This window comes from Cherax quadricarinatus, chromosome 35, assembly GCF_038502225.1.
Source record: "Cherax quadricarinatus isolate ZL_2023a chromosome 35, ASM3850222v1, whole genome shotgun sequence".
Taxonomy (NCBI): domain Eukaryota; kingdom Metazoa; phylum Arthropoda; class Malacostraca; order Decapoda; family Parastacidae; genus Cherax; species Cherax quadricarinatus.
In genome coordinates this window covers 12348165-12371077 of record NC_091326.1, presented here as the reverse complement: position 1 = coordinate 12371077, position 22913 = coordinate 12348165, and the positions used below count along the sequence as shown (strand labels likewise).

The window sequence follows — 22913 nt, the reverse complement described above, 5'->3', positions numbered from 1 at the left end:
TAGGTTAGCCGTGGCCAACTCACGTGCCACCTGCAACCTTGAAGACGGGTTGTAGAGTGCTGAGCTTACGTCTTCTCCCATCCATCCTTCTTTGAGCACCCGAAGAGGACCTCGTACATTGTGCCCAAAGATCAGCTCAAACGGACTATACCCTGTAGACTCTTGCACCGTCTCCCGTACTGAGAACAGCAACAAAGGTAGAGATTCATCCCAATCTGTCGGAAAGTGCATGCAAAAACTTCTCATCATTGTTTTTAATGTCTGGTGGAATCTTTCCAAGGCGCCTTGGGACTGAGGATGATAGGCAGTGGATAAGTTGTGAATTATCCCTAACCTAGTTAATACTTCCCTAAATGCTTTGGCAGTGAAGTTAGTACCTTGATCACTTTGTATAGTTTTAGGAATGCCAAAACAAGAAATGAATTTTGTTAAAGCTTTGAGAATAGCTTTAGTATTGATACTACGCATTGGGATCGCTTCAGGATATCTGGTTACTTTATCCATAATTGTAAATAAATACTGATTTCCAGACTTTGACTTAGGTAGTGGACCTACACAATCTATAATTAAATCTGCAAAAGGTTCTCCATCAGCAGGTATGGGTTGGAGAGGTGCAGGTTTAATGGAATGTCCAGGTTTTCCAACTTGCTGACATTCTCGGCAACACCTAATATGATTCTTCACATCTTTCTTTAATTTTGGCCAATAAAATTCTTTTGTGATTCTATACAAGGTTTTTGTAATTCCTAAGTGACCTCCTGATGACGTATTATGAGCTATATTTAATATCTGAGGTCTATACTTGGTTGGAACCACTAACCTGTCGTATAATTGCCGGCCCTCTTTCTCCTTACCAGTCTCAGTGCAAACCAAATAATCATTTTTAACTTCATACTTGACTGGATGACCCCAAGAGGATTTACCCATGGCTGCCTGAAAAGCGAATTTTAAAGAAGGGTCCTTTCGTTGTTCCTCCCGGAAGGACAGTCCCTCGGGCATGGAAACAGAGACATCTGGCAATCCTGCAACCTGGGAATAGGAAGGCTTGATCGGGGTCTGTTCACTTGATTTACGAGACTCCGGCCGGTGTGTCTCATAAAACAACGTGGCTATTCCGAGATCGGAGTCGTCCAAGGATAGGTCAACATTCTCCCCAGACAACCCTTGGGATGTTGCCCGAGTTATGGCCAACACTGGAGAAGCATTAATCATTATAGGTTCAGGACACGAAGTAACAGTAGTAATGTTATTACCCAGTAATAACATGGCATTTTTCATGGGAAATCCTTTTGAGATACCTACAGTCAAGTACCCAGTGTAATATTTGCACTGTACATAAATTTTATGCAAAGGAACTGAATATATAGCTCCTCCATAGGCTTCCAATAAAACTGAGGAATTCAAGGAAGTATTCTCTGAAAGGGGTAATATTCCTTCTCTGACAAGTGAGCAATATGCTCCAGTATCTCTAAAGGTATTTACTTTAGTTGGTTCTGAGTTTTCCTGAAGGGAAATAAGACTTTCGCAATAATAAGGGGCCATACCTTTTTCTACTTCTCTAGGGGACATGTTACTAGGGATATTAGAGATTTTCCCGATGGGTTGAGGTTTTTGGGGGCAGTTGGAACTGATGTGACCTACTTTATTGCACCTGAAGCAGACGACAGGCTTGCCCTTTACTCCCTGATGACGTTGCAAGTGGTGTCGTTCTGGCTGGTGCCTCTCTGGATATTGTTGTCGAGATGCTCCATAAGTAGTTTGCCTCTCCGCAGGGGGACCATATGTTGAGAAGCGTGGCTCACCAGGTGACTTGGTTGGATGACGTAGACGCTCTCCCTCCGGCTGGCACTTCATTCTCCAATGTTGTCGATCTCTGCTCACGCCAGACTGTTGAAAAGAGAGACGGGACCGCTCGGACAAGGAGCGGTTCGTTTCGAAGGTATCAGCCAACCTGGCCGCCTCCAATGCAGTGGTTAAGTCACGATCCTGCAGAAAGACACGAACCTCTGGTCCCACAGACTCCAGCAGGTTATCAATCAGAATAAGCTGCACCAGCTCCTCAAAGTTAGAGACACCACTCGCTTTATACCAGCTGGTAAAAGCTTTGGTTTGCTGTCTCACAAAGTCCACCAGGGATTGACCAAGCTGCCGCCTGTTCAATTTGAAGGTCTTACGATATTTAGCTGGGATACATGTATATGCTCCCAACACTGTGGTCTTCACTACTTGATAATCAGAGAATTCAGCGTCAGTTAATACCGACGTAAATTCCTGTGCCTTACCCAATAATGCTGTATGAACCAACGCTGCCCAGTGCTGTTCCGGCCACCTCAAGGCTCGAGCCTGATTTTCGAAGCTTTCGAAAAATTGCTCTGGTTCAGCCTCATTGAAGCGGGGAACAAGCTGTACTGCTTTTTGTAAACTGAAATCGTTTACAGAATGCGAAAACTGCCTCCTTTCTCTTTCCCTATCAAATTCTTCCCTTGCGAATGCTCTCTGTTCCCTAGTTTGCTCCAGCGTGATTTTTGCCAGCTCAAGTGCCAACGACGCTGATTCACCTCGAGACAACCCAGCTGCACCATACTGACCATTTTGCTCCGTAGGTGTATCATCTTCCTCATGCGAGAACATAAGAGTTTTTTCCCTAGCTCCCGTAGAGGGAGGAGTTTGATGTGCCATCTCTTCTTCAATAAGTATGTCAGCAATAAGTGAACGCAGTTGCGCAGCTGTGAGAGTGCGTTTATAGGGAATGCCAATGGAACGAGCAATTTGCCAACAACGCTGTAGGGACAATTTAGGTAGGTTATGCAAAGTATATGCCGACACCAGGCGTCTGACTCGTCTAGGTGGCATAAGTTATTCGCCATGCACAGTACGAATACCCCAACGTAACACGTTAATTTGCAGAACACGCTTAGCTATGCACAGTACGATTGCAGAATACGCATACAAGCAAAGCCGACTGCACACAAGATTGACCGTAGCGAAGCGAGCACACTGAACAAGCTAGTAGCGAGCTGTTGAACGATCACACAATAGCAAGGCTGATCATAAGCAACTGACACGCAAAATTTGTAAAGCGAAGCGAAACAGCAAGCTACACAATGTTCCTGCTACAAGCTTCACCCTAAGCTCAACCGTTTCTCTAAGTCCAGCTCCCGGACAGGCCCCCATATTACAACCTAGGATTTCAAATGGCCTGTTATCCCAGGTGTAATGGGAGCAAATAAACACAGTAGAAAAAGTTTAGACTTATATTATCCTTCACCAATTATAACAGCAATATGTACACTATGTACAGTGATAAATATAGTGCACTCCACGGTAAGCAAGGCAGAAATAGAAGCCACAAGATAGCAGACCGTGCTTCAACCAGCTCTAGAATGGGAATGACAAGGGCAGACAGGAGAGCGGTATCCACATAACCTCTGCGATTGTCAATCCCACCTTCTTATTGGCTAGAACCTGGTCACTAGTTGAACGATGGGGCCCCATCATCAACTCTTAGCAACCTGGTTCGCTGGTTGGGGGAGATAGCCTGTAAATGAGGGTGTGTCCATGCGCCGAATAAAGGTTACGTACTCTTTGCATGCCACACCAAGGTATCAACTTTCTTGTGTTCCTGGAGGCCTATGTGAGAGAAAATTAAGTAAAGTTTGACTAGAATTCATTTGTCAATAATACATACGTATCGGGGCTAGGCTGCGGACACAAGCAATTTATATTCATATCTTAGTTATATAAACAGTTGATGAGGATATTAAGTCAAGAGGCAAGTAAACTTTCTGTGACCGCAAGTTCTACGATCTTTAGAGCAAAAAACAGTGATGTGGGACTTTCAGGGCCAGAGCGCTACAAAATTTTGCGGAGGTGTTGCTAGCAACGTGGCTGAAGCATCTCAAGAAGTATTTACTAAGCGATAAAGAAACAATACCAACAAGCCACATGCCCAGCAGTTGAGGGCACAGTCATCGTTCTCTAAATTTTCCAGTAGTGACTCATTCACCCTGAACTGTATTATTGATTCACATAGTAAGAATAGCCTCTCAGTCTTAGCATGTTATACTTAAAATGTGTGAAATATACAGGAAATACGGAAATTATAGATACACTGGGAAGCTCAACAAAGGAGCAAGGTATACAAATATGCATCTGATTACTTCTTAGTCTTCCCTAATACGTGTGTTAATTATACACAGTACGAAACATCATCTTAAATGTGTTCAATAATTCTGAAAATCGGAAAAGTACTGGTCAGTAATTCTAGAAAATCGGAAAATTGCTGGTCTACATTAATTACAGTAATATTGGAAAAGGTGTGAGATTGTGATACTAAATAGTCTTACAGTTTTTACAAACTTCAGATTATCAATTCGGTTTTAAAATAGTCACATTACGGAGATGTGTATCCAAGCGCTGAGAGTCAAATGTCTTTCCGAGATACAAGAATGGTATTTGACAAGGTATATTACTGAAAATTATCTACCAAGCTAATATAAAGCAAAATGTCAATCCATATTGTAAATCTCTTAGCATTTTGATATCTTTAGCAAGGACTTATAGTTCATAGGTACAGTACTACTAGAGAAAAGGTAGTCTTCAGCTTCTCCAAATCTCATGACCTTGCATTTGTTCGGGTTGAACTCTAAAAAGCCATTTGTTTGACTACTGAAGTCTGTCGAGGCCTTCCTTAAGTTTACCAGTCCCGTATTGTCCATACTTCTCATAAATTTCGCATCGACCCTCTATGATTGGTCGTTCATATCCAGTATATTAGGAATAGTGGCCATCCTAGTTACTCTCCCATTCAGTTGTCTTGTCCCCATATTGTTCCTGTGCTTTCTAATATTAAGCTACTTCCTGACCCACTGTAGCACTCTGCCCTTTAAATTTGTTTATTGCTCCAGTTTCTGGTGTGGTACTGTATCAGGTGCTTTTCTGCAGTCCAAGAAGATACGGCTCTGTTTTTCTCATTTTGTTTCTGTGACTGTCATTGTGGAGAAATTTCCACCAACCGGGAGGGGTCCCCCCCCCCGTTGGAAGAAATTTCTCCCCTCTACAGTTTCAGTCATAGAACTCCAGCAAATTTGTAAGACAATTTTCCTTCCCTAAATCTGTTAGATGATATTCTGTAAATAATCTGCTCTCCAGATTCTCTATGATTTTTCTTACTATCTTTTCCAGAAATTCCAACCTGTGTGGGGGGGGGGGGATGCGTGTGCGTACGTGCATGCTTATAAGGCACTTTCTGCCGAAGCAATTCCGTTATCACATTACTTGTTTCTTTTTTGGTCATTCTACATGTGTTGGTTCTGCATTCTGGCCGCCTTTCCTGTGTTGAGGTAGTACCGTCGTACCGCAGCAGTGGTAGCGGAGCACCGTAGTCAGCCTACCACTTGTGTTAATGGTAGTGGGGCACCATGGGCAGCTTTACACCTACAACAATGATAGTGGAGCACCATGGTCAACCCACCACCTACAGCACTGGTAGTGGAGCACCGTGGTTAACCCACCACCTGCAACAGTGGTAGTGGAGCTCCATGGTTAACCCACCACCTGCAACAGTGATAGTGGAGCATCATGGTCACCCCACCACCTGCAACAGTGGTAGTGGAGCACCATGATTAACCCACCATCTGTATGGATGGTAGTGGAGTACCATGGTTAATTCACCACTTGCAACAGTGGTAGAGGAACATTTTGGTTAGCCTACCACTGCAACAATGGTAGTGGAGCACCATGGCCCTGTGCCAAGTGCCTAGGGGCTGCCTCGCCTCACTACCTCACATGGATTTCACTTTGGGAGATGCCTCGAAGTTTTCTGTGTGGACGGAATTAAATGATGCACTGACTTTTGGGAATTTCCTCCTCGCATCATTGAGATAAATTTCGCTTGCGTTGTGTGGATGCATGTCAGTGGCAACGTGTTCGGGGTGTTTTGGTGGGGGTTATTGCCTGCGGGTTGGGGGGCTGGCTCTGGTTGGAAGGAGGGATGGTGGGGCCTTCTTGGTCTAGTAGGGATGGGGGATACTAGGGAGGGTTATCAGCTGGATGACTGGGGCTTGGCCGCTCCTCAGTGTACCTCGGGCTGCAGTGGTGTGTGGTTGTGTGGCTGGCTGCTTCACACCTTAGTGTCTCGTGTCTCCCTTCTCCACGGTGGTGTCATGCTACCACGGAGCCTCCGCAGTCAGTTCGCCAACACACTCCTTAGGAATCTACACTTTGGGAAAAAACAAAGAAAGCGGTGATTGGACGACAAAGCCAACTCGAACTAATGTGGCCTGTGTCACAAAAGGATACATGATGTGCTCAGCGATTTCAAGATAAAATATTTAGTGTCCGTCTAAGAGCGAATATCTAACTTTAGTTTTATAGTTAAATTGTGCTTTAGTGTATGTGGTCACGGGAGAAGCGAGTTGGAATCTGGTAGATATTTTAAGCTGGTGTGGAGGACAATGAAGTACAGCAAGGAGAGCCCCCCTGCCGGGATGCTGGTGCCGCTGGAGTGTAACAACCCCATCCTCCTGATGAAGGGCTGTGACAAAAATGTGACAGCAGCCCGCGCCCTACAGAAGGAGCGCCGCAAGAACAAGAGGCGCGAAAAGGAGAATATGTGGCGCAGGAACAACCGTAGGAACGCCATGCAGGAGCCCATCGTCATGCATTACCCGGCAAGGTACTGCTTCAGTTCCCGCTCAACCTGTCATCAGCCCTCATCGACCTTTATATTTATCACTTCATGCCTAGCACTCTAATTTGACAAATAGTATAAGAGCATGGTTCATTGTAGACAATTCCTCCTTATACCAAACCATTCTTACGCCTTTCAAAGCAACCCAAAGTATTTGCTTCGATGACATTACTTAGCAGTTTATTCCACTTATCTACAACAAACTATTAATTAAAATGTTATATAAACCTTTTTAAATTCTGGTTCTTTTGACACTAAGTTGTGAAAACGGTTCCCCTCAAGGGAGGTTCTTTGACGCTGGTGAGGGGCTCTTGATCTATGGAATTGGACCTGTGCTCCAGTTCCCTGAATTAAGCCTGAATACCTTCCATGCCCCCCACAGACGCTGTATAATCCTACGGGTTTAGCGCTTTCCCATGATTATAATGTGATAACACTAATGCTCTGCAGTCTAAGACAGAGGGTCAGAGATGTTATGTAATGCACTGAAAAAATTGACCTATTTTGCTTCTTCACCTTTATTGATTTTATTACTGCTGATTTTATTACTATTTATTTTATTTCTACAGTTACGGTAAAAAATATAGTTAAATTATATGTTAAAAATAGTAATTTTGATCTTTTGGGAGAAAGTTATTGGCTTGTTACATACACGGTTATTGTACCCAGGTGTCACAATTACATTCCGGAGCACCGCCTAGTCTGTTTGCCTGGGCTAATGTCATCCAAGATTCCAGTCATGTCTTGTGTGTGTGTGTGTGTGTGTGGGCCATGGGTCACTTAGGGTAAGGGAGAGGGGTCACGTGAGTTGACCTAAACACATTTTTAGATATTTTTACCTTGTGAAAGTAAGTGGTGAACTACCTGATAAACAGAGATGGGGCTGTCGCTCTAGGGTTTTGACACGATTCCAGGAAAAAACGTTGAGATAAAAGGACAGCGTATTCCTGGGTCAGTTCTTGGAGTTGCGGGAGGATTGGTCCTTATCTGCCCGTCAAGGCATAGTACGAGTTCAGGTTGCCCAAGTCTTACCTCTCCTTTTACTCTGTGTATCTGTTTGCATCTGACTCCTAAGCCTTCCCTCTACTCATACTTTCTCCCTACTTACCTTTAACACTTAATTTTTACCGCCAACAGCAGCTAGTTTTCGTGCACCCACACCATTCTCGATATAGCAGAATAGGACCTAGGTCATAATGACTAGTTGTCCGAATCCAGTTATAATTTGCATATTACTGAACTGAACCTATTCGTATAGTAGATCATTTATATGTACAGTTGATGCAAAATATGGACACAATCAAGATTGTAGATCTCTTACCATTACAAAAACGTGATAGTCAATATTTAGCAGTCTGATCTCGTATGTTAAGTTGAATTTTCGGGATTGTAAGATTCAGTGCAAGGCACCTCTCTGTCCACGCATTTGATATGTAATCCAGAGTGCCAAATAAGGCGAACATCCAGAGTTTTTATAGTCTAGTCTTGCAGTAAAAACATCTTTTGGTCTATCAATCGTGTTACTTTCTCCATACACACGTTTTACTTGACACATTTAATTGTAATGGACAATGGCTCTTGATTTAATCCTAATTTTCACTCTTAAATTCATTTTCTAGTTTTTTTCTGGTAAGTTTTATCTTGATTGACAACCAAAAATAATTAGCATTCTATCTAAGGTTTAACATAGATAAACTATCTTGTTCTTGAGGCTTATGTGAGAGGGAATCTACAACTGCAATGATCTTTAGTCATTCTTCCGTAAGTCATTTCCCGCCCTTACCCCCTTTTTTTTTTTACCCCAACTTCGTTTCCTTCCATGATTGTTCTGCTCCCAAGGCGAAAAGTGGCTTGGACGTGAGTATGCACTATACAAGTGCTCCAATGAGACTGGTTTTGACTCTAGCTACAGGGAGAGCGGTTTTGACTAGAGCTGCAGGGAAAGCAGCAACCTATACGCGCGCGCCAAGGAGTCTAGGCGTCAGCTAGCAGTCACCTATTTATTCATTGTTTTTATCTGTAAAAAAAATAAAGCTTTTGGTTATTCAAAAAATATTATTATTTATTGTTATTAATATTCATATGATTGTTATTGTCTTGCGTCTTACATATGTTGGCCCCCTCTCTTGATATTAACAGTACTAGTATAAAGGATCGATGTTTGCATGTACGTATTATTTTTGCAATTTTTCCATCTTATATTTTGGGCTTGTTTAAACATGGTCATTGTATAAATTGTGTAATAGTTGTAAGTTTATAATACTTTATAAATGGTTAATATTTTATAAGTTGGAGTAACATTGGTCCGTCCCGGTGCTTACAAAGCTGATCTACGTGTTTGGCATTCAAGCTGTTCACGTCACTGTAGTCTTTGTTAATATTTAGGTTGTTACTTAGCAGTCAGCATAACTGTTTTTTGAGGTACCGCGCGCGCTTGAGGAAAAGAGAGAGAGACAGACAGACAGACAGACAGACAGGCAGGCACTCCTTTGAGGCAGCAATAAGAAGTGGTGTACAGGTTGTTCCTTGTACCTGCCACAGCTGCTATTCTGCATCACAACGGTCTCCATTTGCAGAGGATGGGGGAGAGGGCCAACTGTAACCCTTCACTGCAACGGTCTCCACCAGCGGAGACCCGGATGAAATGAGGTGTCACCATTATGTTCCGAACCCACTTCATCATGCCTCCTTTGAATAGTACTCAAGCTCGTTAGTAACACAACTAACGTTTAGGGTACACCTAACACTCAACATTCGTTTAGTCATTGAACTAAAGTTCTTGCTCTTGTTAGCTCATTAAAACAAGTTACAGTCTCCCGTTCAACATTTTTAACTTTCACTCAAGGCTGTTGCTTCTGTTAATATAACCTGGTATTCAAAATAACCTTCACCCATGCTTTTGCCTTTGTTAACTCAGAGCCTCGCGTTTAAATTTACTTGTCCGTATAAGGAGTTATTATCCCTGATAGGTTTTATTGTTTAAGACGTTCATTCTCAATTTAGAGCAGCCTGTAGTAACAGCTCTCACTTTTCACAGAAAGTTGCTTACGTGTTTGTGAACGGCTGCAATTCCTGTGCCTTGTCTTTGTTGATCCCCCTCCCCTCCAAATCAAACACCCCTACCCTATCCTGGAAGGAATGGTCCCAAATCTGCACACAGAAATCACTCCCTACGAAAGTAAAAGACTGGGCAGGCGATGCAAAATGCCCCCAATAAAAAGAAGGGGCGCCATTGGTACACTAAGGGAAAACACCATAAGTGTCCGGGGCCCAAGACTGTTCAACAGCCTCCCATCAAGCATTAGGGGAATTACCAATAAACCCCTGGCTGCCTTCAAGAGAGAGCTAGACAGATACCTAAAGTCAGTGCTGGATCAGCCGGGCTGTGGCTCGTACGTTGGACTGCGTGCGGCCAGCAGTAACGGCCTAGTTGATCAGGCTCTGATCCATCGGGAGGCCTGGTCATGGACCGGGCCGCGGGGGCGTTGATCCCCGGAATAACCTCCAAGTACCTGCTTCCCTACAACCCCCCCCCCCCGACTCCCTCGTCCCTTTTTGCTGCGCATAGTTATTCATTAACAATGCCACTTTATTTATATCTATGCTTGTTTATTATATATCTACCTATACCTTTTTATTATCTATCTACTTGTATTCATTCATAAAGAAGGATCAGGTTAGTTCAGTTACGGTATTATCCTTAAGAATACACACAAAACACTTTCATAGAATTTCGTGTATAGCTCAAGCAAAACCCTAAAATACGTTTTTGCTGAGGTCAGACCTTCGGGTTTTAACTCAACGTCAACATCAGCAGCAGCCAGATTTTATTTATGAGAATTTTTTTTTTCTGTAGCAGGCTAAAACGTAGCTACTTTTAAGTTCTTACTGTTTAGGTTGCACGCCATGAGGTGCATATGTTTTCATCTATGCTTGAGTAATGAGTTCTTCGCCAGTGATGGCGAGAATTGCTTTTAATAAGAATAAGTTGTGAGTTAGCTTCTTTTACCTATTCCTCATTTTTCGTATCACTGTCATCATCTGACAGTGATACGAAAAAGGAGGAATTTATAGTACATTACTTGTGAATTAAAGTAGTCGAAAATGCCCACTTATTATCACTATATTTTAACCAGACGAGCTTTAAGGGAATTATATCACCTTAATTTGACAGCGTTTTCACCGGATTATTTAACTGTGGCTGGACTGCTTCTCACCGTATGTGAGCGCTACTGGTAGAGAGGCTGTTTATCTAAACATGGCTACGGAAACGGGATAAGGAAACTTAGAGGTGCTGATCGTACTGTTCGCTGTGCTGGGACACTTGCTAGACACGTGTAGCGAGGGTGTTATTTTGGTTAGGTGTTAAAAACGACGTTGGAGTTGGTTGGAGACATTTTTATAATGAATAATGCATAATGCAGTTGTTAAACTGGATGATGTAAGGCAGCCAGCAGCTTGGGCTGGTCGTCAGGCAATATTTACCGAAAGTTTACTTAAATCCTTTTACTAGGAATTAAAATATTGACGATATCAGTATGCAGATGAACTGCAGCCTTGACCCATATGCTGTCGATAGGTTTTAAACCTAACAAACTTTTTTTTTTTTGAGTAACACCATTAGATACACAGATACCTTTTACCTAGCTCTTGAATATTTTCAGCACGTACTGGAGTTTCTTACATAGGATAGGAATGTTTTCTCACCAGTGTGCTACGCAGCACCCCTACAGACTGAGCTGATTCGACAGACTCGCGGGTTCAAACCCCGCCCGTGGTATTTTTTTTTTTTATCTGATTCGGGGGGACACTATTCATTATGGGAACAGGTTTTTTTTTTGCCATATTTTTGTGTGTGCATATTTTCACTTTGTAAGTGTGTTCCAGGTGCTGCGGTATTGCAAAATTAGTGTAGTATATTTTCTATTTTAGTCTGAGTGGTTCCGCATGTAAACAAATTAAATATATTTGTTTTATTTCAGGGAAATATTGCATCTTGTATCGCTTGTTCGCGATTTTTGCATACATATTTATCCAGTTGAACAATAATAAAGTATTGTACAATTACTAGCATTTCCGTTATCTTAGTACTATGTTCAAATATAAGGATAAATAATTCAGTGTGAATTGGCTAACCATTACTTCACAGTGATTTCAATGGATTACGAGGCACTGTGGGTTTAAATCACCAAAATTGTCATCATTGCTGATTATCAGACAATTGTGTGAATGGTGTGCTTGGCGGCGTGTATGATGGTGTGAAGAATGTGGATGTGAGACCGGAATGTTGCTCCCTCCCTCCACCACATGATAGACAGGCTTTGGCTGTTTTACTGGCCAAAGCCACTATCCACCCACACAAGCTGTCCCCTTTCCATTTCTACCTTCATATGCAGTGATAAAGATTTATTTCACAAAATGAACAATTGTTCATATAATCAGCACATTTCACAGTAATCAGTAAAACATAAGTAGACATGGTTAGTGTCATGATTAATAATAATAAAAAAACAAGCTGTATTTTCCTAAAGAGAACATTGGTGGTGTTGTCAAGTCCAGCGGGCTAAGGAAAATAAATTTAGACGTAAGTGAGGTTTAACCTTCTTAAGGACTGTGGCTCCACTATTTCACTGTGACCACATTTGTTTATGTAACCGACCTACGGTTAGTGTAACAGTTTATACAGAACAAGGCTTGGAGTTTTTTTTTACGCTACGCAGCTACTAGCTCTGCCAGTGAAAGGGTATTTAGTATTTGGTTGTGTGGTGAATAAGCATGTTTGCCTTAACCATCTTAAGTGAGATGGCAGTCACACACTTCCCTCTCCTTACACTAACGTGCCTTAATATTGTTTATTGTGTTCCCGGAGCAGGTCTGGTGCAACAACAGCTTTATAATTCTGTTTCTCTTTGTTTCGACCTACATATTTTGAAAGTTGTGTTCAAGTGTGCGTATGCGCACGCGTGCGTTGCAGGGATGAATGGGGCAGGCTGGCGGAACCGGCCATGGTTGATGCTGAGCTTGCCAGAAATCTTGCTCAGTTGGGCAGGCGCCGTGGGTTGCGACTATGTTTGGCAAGAGCTGAAGTTAGGTTAGATGCAGTGCCCGGCCTTGAATTACTCCCACCTTTATCTTTAGTATTACTTACACCCTTTACTCGGAGTAACCACTTAACATCCGAAAGTAAGATGCTGAAACATGGGAAGAATGAAGAACTCAAAACGATCACTGTATGCAGAACGCAGGCATACCATATAAAACGTATGGAACAGGTAAAATATGTAGGAATAATTATGGCAGGTATAGAGAACAAGGTAAATGCAGCAAAGTCCAGGAAGATCACAAGGTGAATTTTAAGAACTTGCGAAACAAGAGAAGCAACGCCATTAATTGTACTTTTCAAATGATTGGTGGCTTTGCAACTTCTAATATTGTTCTGCGTTCATATTGCCTTAATTTAAAGTCAGGAGAGATAGCAGAGCTGGAAAATGTACACAGGTATACAGTGCTACCTGTATAGAATCAAACCTCTAAACGATTGTAATTTTGTTTTAATTTCTTTTATCCGTATAGTTGAGCGTGATTGTAATTAGCACCATGTGGGGGGGGTTGTAAGTCTCATAAATGTCTCTTGATTGATAAGTTTCTGTTGACCTTGGTGGCTGCTTCCGGCGGACGTGCTCACTCCCATCCCCTTCTTTGATTTTATAGTTTCTTATACTTTCTGTTTTCGCATTAGAAGTGTAATTATTAGTAGTGTGTTGTAAGAAAATGCTATGCTGTATGACCGGAGGCAGTAGCGTAGAGGTACCGCTCCACTAACCACATTTTCTCTGCTTCCTGAGGTAATCTCCATCACCCTGCTGCTACTGCTGGTGTTGGTGGTACTTCTGCTATTGGTTCTTCTATGAAGCCGGGTCACCATATGGAGAAGACCCGGGCCGGAAGTACCGGCAAACCTCTAATGAATGAAATGAAGGTTCTTCTATTGCTGGTGCTTCTGTTGACAACGACAAGGACTACCCTGGCGCAATTGCACATGAGACCACGAAAACGTTAATTCTCACTCGAGTACACATTGGTAATACTTATTTAGAAGTTCATTTGCATTGAGTTCCTCAAGGCTCCAGGATGCTGGGGGTATCACTAATCATTTCCCGCACTAGTCAGTAAAATTAGTGATCATTTGAAAATATGAATGAAGTTGCAGGGAAATATTAACAAAAGTTGGTATACGGAAGCAGAGTGCGTAGTAGTGTATATGTAATAGCTCCAGTGAATGTGAAAGAATTATGAGGATGCCTGCTGCCGCTCCCTGACCTTCACTGCCCATTCACAATTCTTCACTACCTGGCCAGTACCTTCTTACCCCTGCCGTTCCCACACGGGCGCGCTCATGTATACGTACATGTATACATGAGCGCGCATACGTGTATATGTTTATGTATGTATATTAATATATATTTGTATGTATATGTGTGTATATGGATGTGAATTTGTTTGTATATATGTATGAACGCTTGTCATAGCTACTGCCTATTTTACTATATTCACTTCTGGGACGAAAACGCTTGTAACTGCTGAACCATTTATGGAATATTTACACTGAACTCTTCCAGCTCATGACAATTTCAACTCTTTGCATGAAATCCGTCTTATTTAATGGAATATGACAGGGAAAACATAGCGTTTGTTCCCACTATATAAATTATCATGTCGAGTAACATCACACTGCGGATGTATCTAGTTTCACTTGCCATAAATAAGCGTGGACACGCACGCACTTCCTGATTGTTCGGCACCAGAATGGAGTTCCCACCTAATAAAGCGTACTCAGAAGACCAAAAACTTTCAGTTTTGCAACAATACTGATTCCATTAAAAAATCGGATGCACTGCCAGAAGAGGCTAAAGAATTTAATATAACCCTGGAATAGAGAAATGCTAATAAAATGTTACCATTATTCCTTCCATATACTTTGACGAGTTTCGAGAGTGTTCCTTTACACATAGCCAAGCCATGGGTCAGTCTTGTCTTGTGCTTTCTTGTTGTTCCAGGCTGTTACTGCTGGCGACTCGCTGTCTCACATATCCCTCACAGCCTGGTTGAGCTTGCACATGGTGGAGGTAATTGTACAGTTTCCTCTTGAAGATTTCAATACTTGTTCCGGAAGTGTTTCTCATACCTTGTGGTAAGATGTTGAATAGTCTAGGACCCCGGACATTTATACAATGTTCTCTTGTTGTGCCCTCGGCGCCCTTGCTTATCACTGGGTTTATTGCACATTTTCTCCCCAATCTCTCTCTCTCTCTCTCTCTCTCTCTCTCTCTCTCTCTCTCTCTCTCTCTCTCTCTCTCTCTCTCTCTCTCTCTCTCTCTCTCTCTCTCTCTCTCCAGTATGTTATAGCAGTGTGCGGATTTGGGATTATGCCCTCAAGTACTTTCGACGTATATATTTCATGTCACTCCTCCGCTTCAGCGAGTACATGTTAAGGGCCTTGAGGAATTCCCAGTAATTTAAATGTGTTATTGGTTCCATGCAGGCCGTCACTGATCTTTGTATCTGCTCCTACCATGGTATCTCCCCTGCTCTAAACGGAGTCGTCAACACTGAACAATATTCTAAACGAGAGAGCACACGCTCTTTAAATAGTGTCACCATTGACACTCATTTATTTTGAGAGTGTCACCATTGATATTTTCCCTTGTTTTGAAAGTTCTCATTTTTCACTCCGTCATTTTCATGGCGATTGTGATATTTGCCGTGTAGAGCAAAATTTAAATATTGAAACTGCAGTATGGTGTACATTTCTTGACTCTTGGAAAGCATGAACCGCTTTAAAAAAAAAAAAACATACAGATGCATGTAGTAATGTATTCCAGAGTCGAAAATATAACTTACGATTTCGTATTATGTATTTATACGGAGACGCTAAACCCATAGGAGTCACACAACACTCAGAGAATGAGAGGTAGGCCAAATCCAAGGAAGAGCATCCAATTCTTTGGATCAAGAGCCCTTCAACATCAAGGTCATCTCCCACCCTCCTGAAGGGATAAAACAAATTCAGAAAAGCCAACAAGAAGTATTTTACCAGAGATGGGGCAGTATGACCCTTAGGGTTTAGCGCTTAGTTTTTATTATAATAATACTAGGGATGGTACTACACTAAAATTTTTGCCGATACCGATGCACGGTTTTATACCGATACCAAAAATTAGTCGGTAGTTACCGATACTCAGTTTTAGGCCGAAACCGATATCGATGCTCTTGCACATCCGTATTTTAATATAGTGGTGAATAGCTGGAGGGTAGTAGTTGTGGACAAGATTATTACATTCAGGTATCATACACTGGGGAATGTCGGTTCGATCCAAGGAATGAGAAGACAGGTCTATTTCCATGGATGGGTGAAACGTTGTACCAATAAGGGACTCCACTGCAATTAGTGTTTTTTTTTTAACCAGCAAGGACCCTCCTAGAGGAGAAGAGTAATCCATGGTAGAAAGACACTCTACTGAGCAAAACTGTATTACAGACAACGTTTCGTTTTGAGTACAGCTCTTCGCAGAAACATCGTGGATAGTTAAATTGTCCTTCAAGAATGATGGGGGGGGGGAGAGGAGGGAAGGATTTACCACAGACAGTGAAAACGTCAAAATGTGATTATAATGAGTTAAAAAGCAGGAAACGCGCATATTTTTATTTTTCCGGTAATTGTGCGGAAAATATAAGAGACATTTGCATAGTTGATTCTTGGCACCTCTGACAGGAAGTTTTAGTTATGTTTAATAATAAATGATTATATGGATGGGCGGATGGTGTGTACTTATCTAATTGTGGTTGCAGCGGTCGAGTCATAGCTCCTGGTCCCGCATCTTCATTGTATGTGTGTGTGTGTGTGTGCGCGCGCGCGCGTGTACTCACTGATTGGGGTTTGAGGGGGGGATCAATTTTCCACTCCTGACACCCCCCGCCTCGCAAACTGGTGTAATTGGTTCTTGGTCTCGTAGGCCTACGGTTGACACTATGAAGTTTTTGCCGAAGCTTTCTCTTCTAGCTCATTCCGCTCATTTCCACACTGAGACTAGTGAATTTTCTAACTTTCTTGTGGCTCTCGGTATTTAGCTTCCTTATACTGTATGCCACTACCTGGAGGGTGTTCCAGGGGTCAACGCCTCCGCGGCCCAGTCCATGACCAAGCCTTGCGGTGGATCAAGACCTGATCAACCAGGCTTTTTGATTGCTGGCCACACAGCCCGCCTGGTCACACTTAAGGTATCTGTCCAGTTCCCTCATGAACACAGATAGGGGTCTACTGGTAATCCCCCTTATGATGAGAAACTGTTGAACAATCTTGGGCCCCTGACACTAATTGTTTTTTTCCCTCAGTGCACTAGCAGCACCCTTGCTTTTTATTGGGGGTATATTGCACCGTCTGCCAAGTCTTTTACTTTCATGGGGAGTGATATCTGTCCCTCTAGGATTTTCCTGGTGTAATTTATGATGTACATTTCTCGCCTGCGTTTCAAGGAGTACAGGTCAAGGGATTTCAAACGTTCTCAGTAACTGAGGTGCTTTACTGAACTTGTACGTTCAGTTTTGCGTGTGCGTGTGTGTGGTATAAACCTTGGTAATAAATACCGACAAGTTTGTTTAGAAAGACACGTAAGCAAACACTGTGACATATTTATTAAAAAACGTTTCGGTCCTGGGACCTTGATCGGTCCCAGGACCGAAACGTTTTCTAATAAATGTCATAGTGTTTGCTTACGTGTCTTTCTAAACCAACGTGTGTGTGTGTGTGTGTGTGTGTGTGTGTGTGTGTGTGTGTGTGTGTGTGTGTGTGTGTGTGTGTGTGTGTGTGCGCGCGTGCGCGTGTGTGCGCGTGTGTGCCTACGTGTGTGTGCGTGCGTGTGTGTGCGTGCGTGCGTGTGTGTGTGTGTGTGTGTGTGTGTGTGTGTGTGTGTGTGTGTGTGTGTGTGTGTGTGTGTGCGCGCGCGTGTGTGTGTGTGTGTGTGTGTTTGTGTGTGTGTGCGTGTGCGTGCGTGCGCGTGTGTGTGTGTGTGTGCGCGCGTGCGTGCTTGCGCGTGTGTGTGTGTGTGTGTGCGCGTGTGTACTCACCTATTTGTACTCACCTATTTGTGGTTGCAGGGGTCGAGTCACAGCTCCTGGCCCCGCCTCTTCGCTGATTGCTACTAGGTCCTCTCTCTCCCTGCCCCATGAGCTCTATCATACCTCGCCTTAAAACTATGTATGGTTCCTGCCTCCACTACATCACTTTCTAGGCTATTCCATGGCCTGACTACTCTATGACTGAAGAAATACTTCCTAACATCCCTTTGATTCATCTGAGTCTTCAACTTCCAATTGTGACTTCTTGTGTCTGTGTCCCATCTCTGGAACATCCCGTCTTTGTCCACCTCGTCTATTCCGCGCAGTATTTTATATGTCGTTATCATGTCTCCCCTGACCCTCCTGTCCTCCAGTGTCGTCAGGCCGATTTCCCTCAACCTTTCTTCATAGGACAATCCCCGTAGCTCTGGGACTAGTCTTGTTGCAAACCTTTGCACTTTCTCTAATTTCTTGACGTGCTTGACTAGGTGTGGATTCCAAACTGTGTGTGTGTGTGTGTGTGTGTGTGTGTGTGTGTGTGTGTGTGTGTGTGTGCGTGCGTGCGTGTGTGCGTACGTTTAACGTATGTGGCTCTTTGGTCAGCAGGTAGGAGCATGCTCACTACTGTCACCAACAGTTTCATAATCCACCTAGTGAGTATCCAGGTTTGGTTTGTTTTCACACTTACCCCCCGATGTTTGGCGTTCTCGTGACGCGATTGCAGCGCTGCAGTGTTTTGTTCTTGGTTTTTCTTAAGAGTTCGTTATGGGGAAGTTAATATAGCATGATGTTGGTGGTGTTTTGACTCCAGTAGAGGTATTCTGCGAGTGATGGTTCAGTCCACATCGAGGCTATAGAATTACTTTTAAGTAATGAAGGTAAAGATAACATAACAGGATGGTATAGTGTTGTCGCACTAAGAAAAATGTCACAATACCCTAGCAGGAACAATTCGCAAATAACCCATACTTTACAAAGGAAACTTTACGTGACGTTTCGGTAAATCCTTGACCATTATCACTACAACTATCAGTTGAGACGATGATGGTCCAAGATTTACAGAAACGTCATCACAAGTTTCCTCTCCAAAGTGGAGATGAGATAGCTTCTTTCGTAAGCTTCGTATATCAGACAGATGTGTATTTAAGATTTTTACTGTTGTACAGTACGCCGGATGTGACAGCTGCTGGTCATGTTGCAATATCAAGTTTGACCTTATTTTGTGAGGAGGCTGAGAGTATCGATAAGGTCAGTGTGTTGAGGCTGGATGTGTCATTCAGTGAGGCAAAGTGAGGCTTAAGGACTTGTTTAACATTATTAGATATACTGCAGTGTGTGTGAATACCCTTTACCTGAAATCTGAATACACGCAGCAACACTGGAGTTAACTTATACATTTTCGGCGGGGAATGGGGTGGGAGGAAAGGTTAAGGTGACGTGCATTAGGGGGGTTAGGAAGGGGGAAGGAGTTTAATGACAGTTGGCACTGGCCACTACTACTTTAGTTGGGTGAGGTAGCCTCCAACTCTCTCCTGCACCGTTCCTGGAGCCAAACAACAGTAAGCTAGGCAGTCACCGCACCATATATGGAGTGAAGGTTTTCCTCACCTGCCACATCCCCCTCCACGAGCCACCACGTGTTACCACACTTGTCCAGAACCGCCCACCACCCTCACGCTCCTCAGCACGTGTCGGCACGATGAATTTATGGCATTTTTTATACTAAAAAAAAATAAGGGAGTACTCCGGTAAACCCACAGACCCATGGTAGGAAGGTCTTACTCATACTAACTCATATTTGTCTTTTTTTTTTTTTAATATCGAGTATTCACTCCAGTGACAATACTCGTCAGGGAATGTCTTTAACACAACCAAACCTCCATCTTTTTTTAACGCTCGCCAAAAAATTACTTCTCTTAGTTATTATGATGTCCCGTGGTGCCAGATGCAAGCCATCCATTACTTTATTTCTTTATTGTCAGTTAATTATACGTAAATATCTATAAATATAAGTGAATCTAACCCAGAATAAATATGAAATTTCTGCAATATTGCTCAGAAATGAACGAACGGCAATTCAACGACAAATGCACGCTCTGTCTGGATAACAGGATTTCTGACGAATCTTAGTCATATGATGACCCGCTCAGCGTGATTTGGCAGTCAGCACTAGTGCTAGGTTTCCACCCCAGTAAATTAAATTGATCACATTTTCTCCTTCGTACATTTGTTTCTTCGTTGTTATGGTGATGTGTTCGTCAGCTTTGTGAACCGCTTGTTGACTAGAACACTTCAGTTGCAAAGCTTTCTCTGCTTCCTCAGTTGGAGAACACCTCACACGCAATCTTTGTTAACAAAGCAAGTGGACATCCAGAAGTTAATTGAGGGCGCATACTGACAACTTATGGCTGCATTCTCTCCGCCTCCACTGACTCGTCTTAACAAGGTGGGGATGCATTGTCTCTGCTACTGAAGGACACTTAAAGTTCTCAAACACCATTTATGGCATTACCTCCCCGTTGAGTATCAGGACGTGTTATTTTATGATTTGTGGTAGTGCTGAACCAGTAGGAGCCATACAACTGGAGAATAACATGTAATGAAGTTTGATCCGAGGAAAGTGGTGCGTAAGCTGATGCTCAGCGTTAGTACAAGTACCTGCTTTCGTAGGTGTGAGTGTACGTGGGAAGAGCCTTCACTACACTCCTCCTCCCCCCGAGGAATGTGCGTAAGCAGATGCTGAACGTTAGTACAAGTACGTGTTTTCGTAGGTGTGAGGGTACGTGGGAAGAGCCTTCACTACTATATTAGGTGGGAATGCGTGTTGGGGCCGCCTGCCCTTCCTCCTCTTTTTTTTTTCCATCTTATGCGTTCCTAAAGTCTCCCGAGCTAGACAGGTAATTTTGCGAGTACTGTCTGGCAGTATTTGTGTTTTATAAGTACCACTGAAGCCAGGTAACTAATCCTTCTTTACTCTTTCAGTAACGAGGGAGGAGTTGAGAAGTGACGGTGGTGTATGATGAATTGGTGGTAGTGCCAAAGCATCAGAGTATACTCAATGAGATAGCTTCTTACACAACCTCTGTTTGCAGCAACATCCTCCCTTGCATATTTAGAGCGATCATGGTCATTCCAGGCTGGGTAGTAGTAGACTGTGGCGTGGTCATTCTAGGCATATGTTTAGCTTTATATTTGTAGGTAGCACTAGGAAGTGGCCCTTTAACACCCCTCCCTCCCCTCCACAAATGGTAGTGGTGGTTGTCCTTGTCCACCTCACACACCCGTCACCACCACCACTCCCACTCCACTACTTCATTCATGCACTGGGCTTCTACTACCCTCTCCACTCCCTTACCCACCCTCTCTTCCTGGTGTTGCTGCCACATCTGTCACTGCTTGGCTTTCTTAACATTGTACACATCAGTTTACTACTGCCATTTTACTGAGTCTGCTTCTATTCATGCTTATAATGTTTAAGTTACCTCAACCCCTTTTGTACTTATGCACCTGCACATCCTAACACGCCTGTTGCAGGTAACACCATCGTGTTTTCCTGCTATCACCACATCGGTTTCATACCTTGCACACTGCATCTCAGTACTTCCATGTTTCCTCTCTTGCAACTTTCGCCACAATCGTACAAATACATAACCTGAGGGAACACTCGGCCGTATATCCAAAACGATTAGAAGACTCGGTAAGGTAGTGAAAGTCCTGACTTTCGAATGACTTAACGTGTATATGTCAAACCAGTTTTTAGTTGTATTAATCTAATTTCGTTTTAATGTAGTTATTGGCTTCTAAGTGATTTCCTACATGTATCATTTAATTCAAGAAAATCCTCTTGAAATTCGTCTAAATAAATTTATCTCTGAAATAAGTCTAAATAAATTTATCTCTGAAATAAGTCTAAATAAATTTATCTCTGAAATAAGTCTAAATAAATTTATCTCTGAAATAAGTCTAAATAAATTTATCTCTGAAATAAGTCTAAATAAATTTATCTCTGAAATAAGTTTAAATGGATTTATCTTTGAAATAAATATAAACAAATAAATAAATTTAGTTTGGAAGTTCATTCAACTAAATTATTTTTCTTTGAAATTCATCTTATCTTATTTTTTAAGTGTTTCTGAGCTTTGTATCTGGGGAAACATTATTAAGTTAATTCACTGAGTCAAGGTAGTCGTGACCTTTGATAATTGTATATACTAATGTAAGCACACTTGTTTAATTTTCGCTTCATTTAGTTCTAAAGGGTTTAATTTTAGCCTCATTTAGTTCTTGGGTGTTACACGAGTTCTGTTTTCTTGGCTCTGCGCTGAACATTCATCAGTTTGTGTATTGTACACATTGAAGATACCTTGCTCGAGTCAGACTTCAAATGATCCACCAAAGAAATTTTTTTTTTTTTTGCCGAATTCATTATCTGTTATGCCAAAATTTCTTAGCTGTTACTCGGTATCATTTCCTGTATTGCCGTTACTCTTCCTGGTGTTGCTACTTTTCTTGCTGTTACAACTAGCCGTTTCTGCTACTGTTGATGCTACTTTTTTCACTTTTGCTACTGTTACAGCTGCTTCTGGTAAGGGAAAGCAGCGTGTTGTGTAGGGTTAGGTGGCCCATCTAAGGAGCAATATGGGTATTTGGAGTGGTAAGCTGAATTTGTTGATAATAATTGCATTGAGCTGGAGGGTGAAGGTATTTATGGCGCGGGAAGTGGGTTGTGTATGCAGACAGACAAATCCCGACTTCTGTGTTTGTGCAGTAGCTTGTGGGGCTTCACTCTCAGTGTATTATGTCAACGTTACTCCAGTCCCATTGTCCTCAACACTACTCACTTATACCTCCCTCCCTCCTTTCGTACCTGTCTTCTTGCCATGGCCAACCAGTATATAATGTTACCAGGTAGGGGCATACTCACAGGGTGGCCACGAGCCAGAGGTAGACGGAAGGCAGACAGGATGCCCCTATAGGTACTTGGAGATTGGTGAAGGTGGTGGTGTTTTATTTTTAACGTAATTAGATGCGTTCCGGTCACTGCGCGATTCGAGAAAAGTATCCCCCCTTATTTTGTAAGCCCAGACCCTACTCCCTCTATCTCAGT

The 22913-nt window shown here is 42.6% G+C and overlaps 1 protein-coding gene across 3 annotated transcripts in view; it reads left to right on the top strand.

Moving 5' to 3' along the window:
* Positions 1-22913, top strand: part of ssh (Protein phosphatase Slingshot) — a 435152-nt gene that overhangs the window by 352879 nt on the left and 59360 nt on the right. Inside the window, exon 1 of one of the 3 annotated variants that reach the window (XM_053785579.2) lies at positions 6065-6676. The exons of the other annotated variants lie outside the window; for them this stretch is intronic. Within the exon in view, the coding sequence (XP_053641554.1) occupies positions 6456-6676 (221 nt within the window). The 5' untranslated portion in view covers positions 6065-6455. Of the gene's footprint in view, positions 1-6064; positions 6677-22913 lie in introns of those variants that run through there. 3 annotated transcript variants of the gene reach the window in all.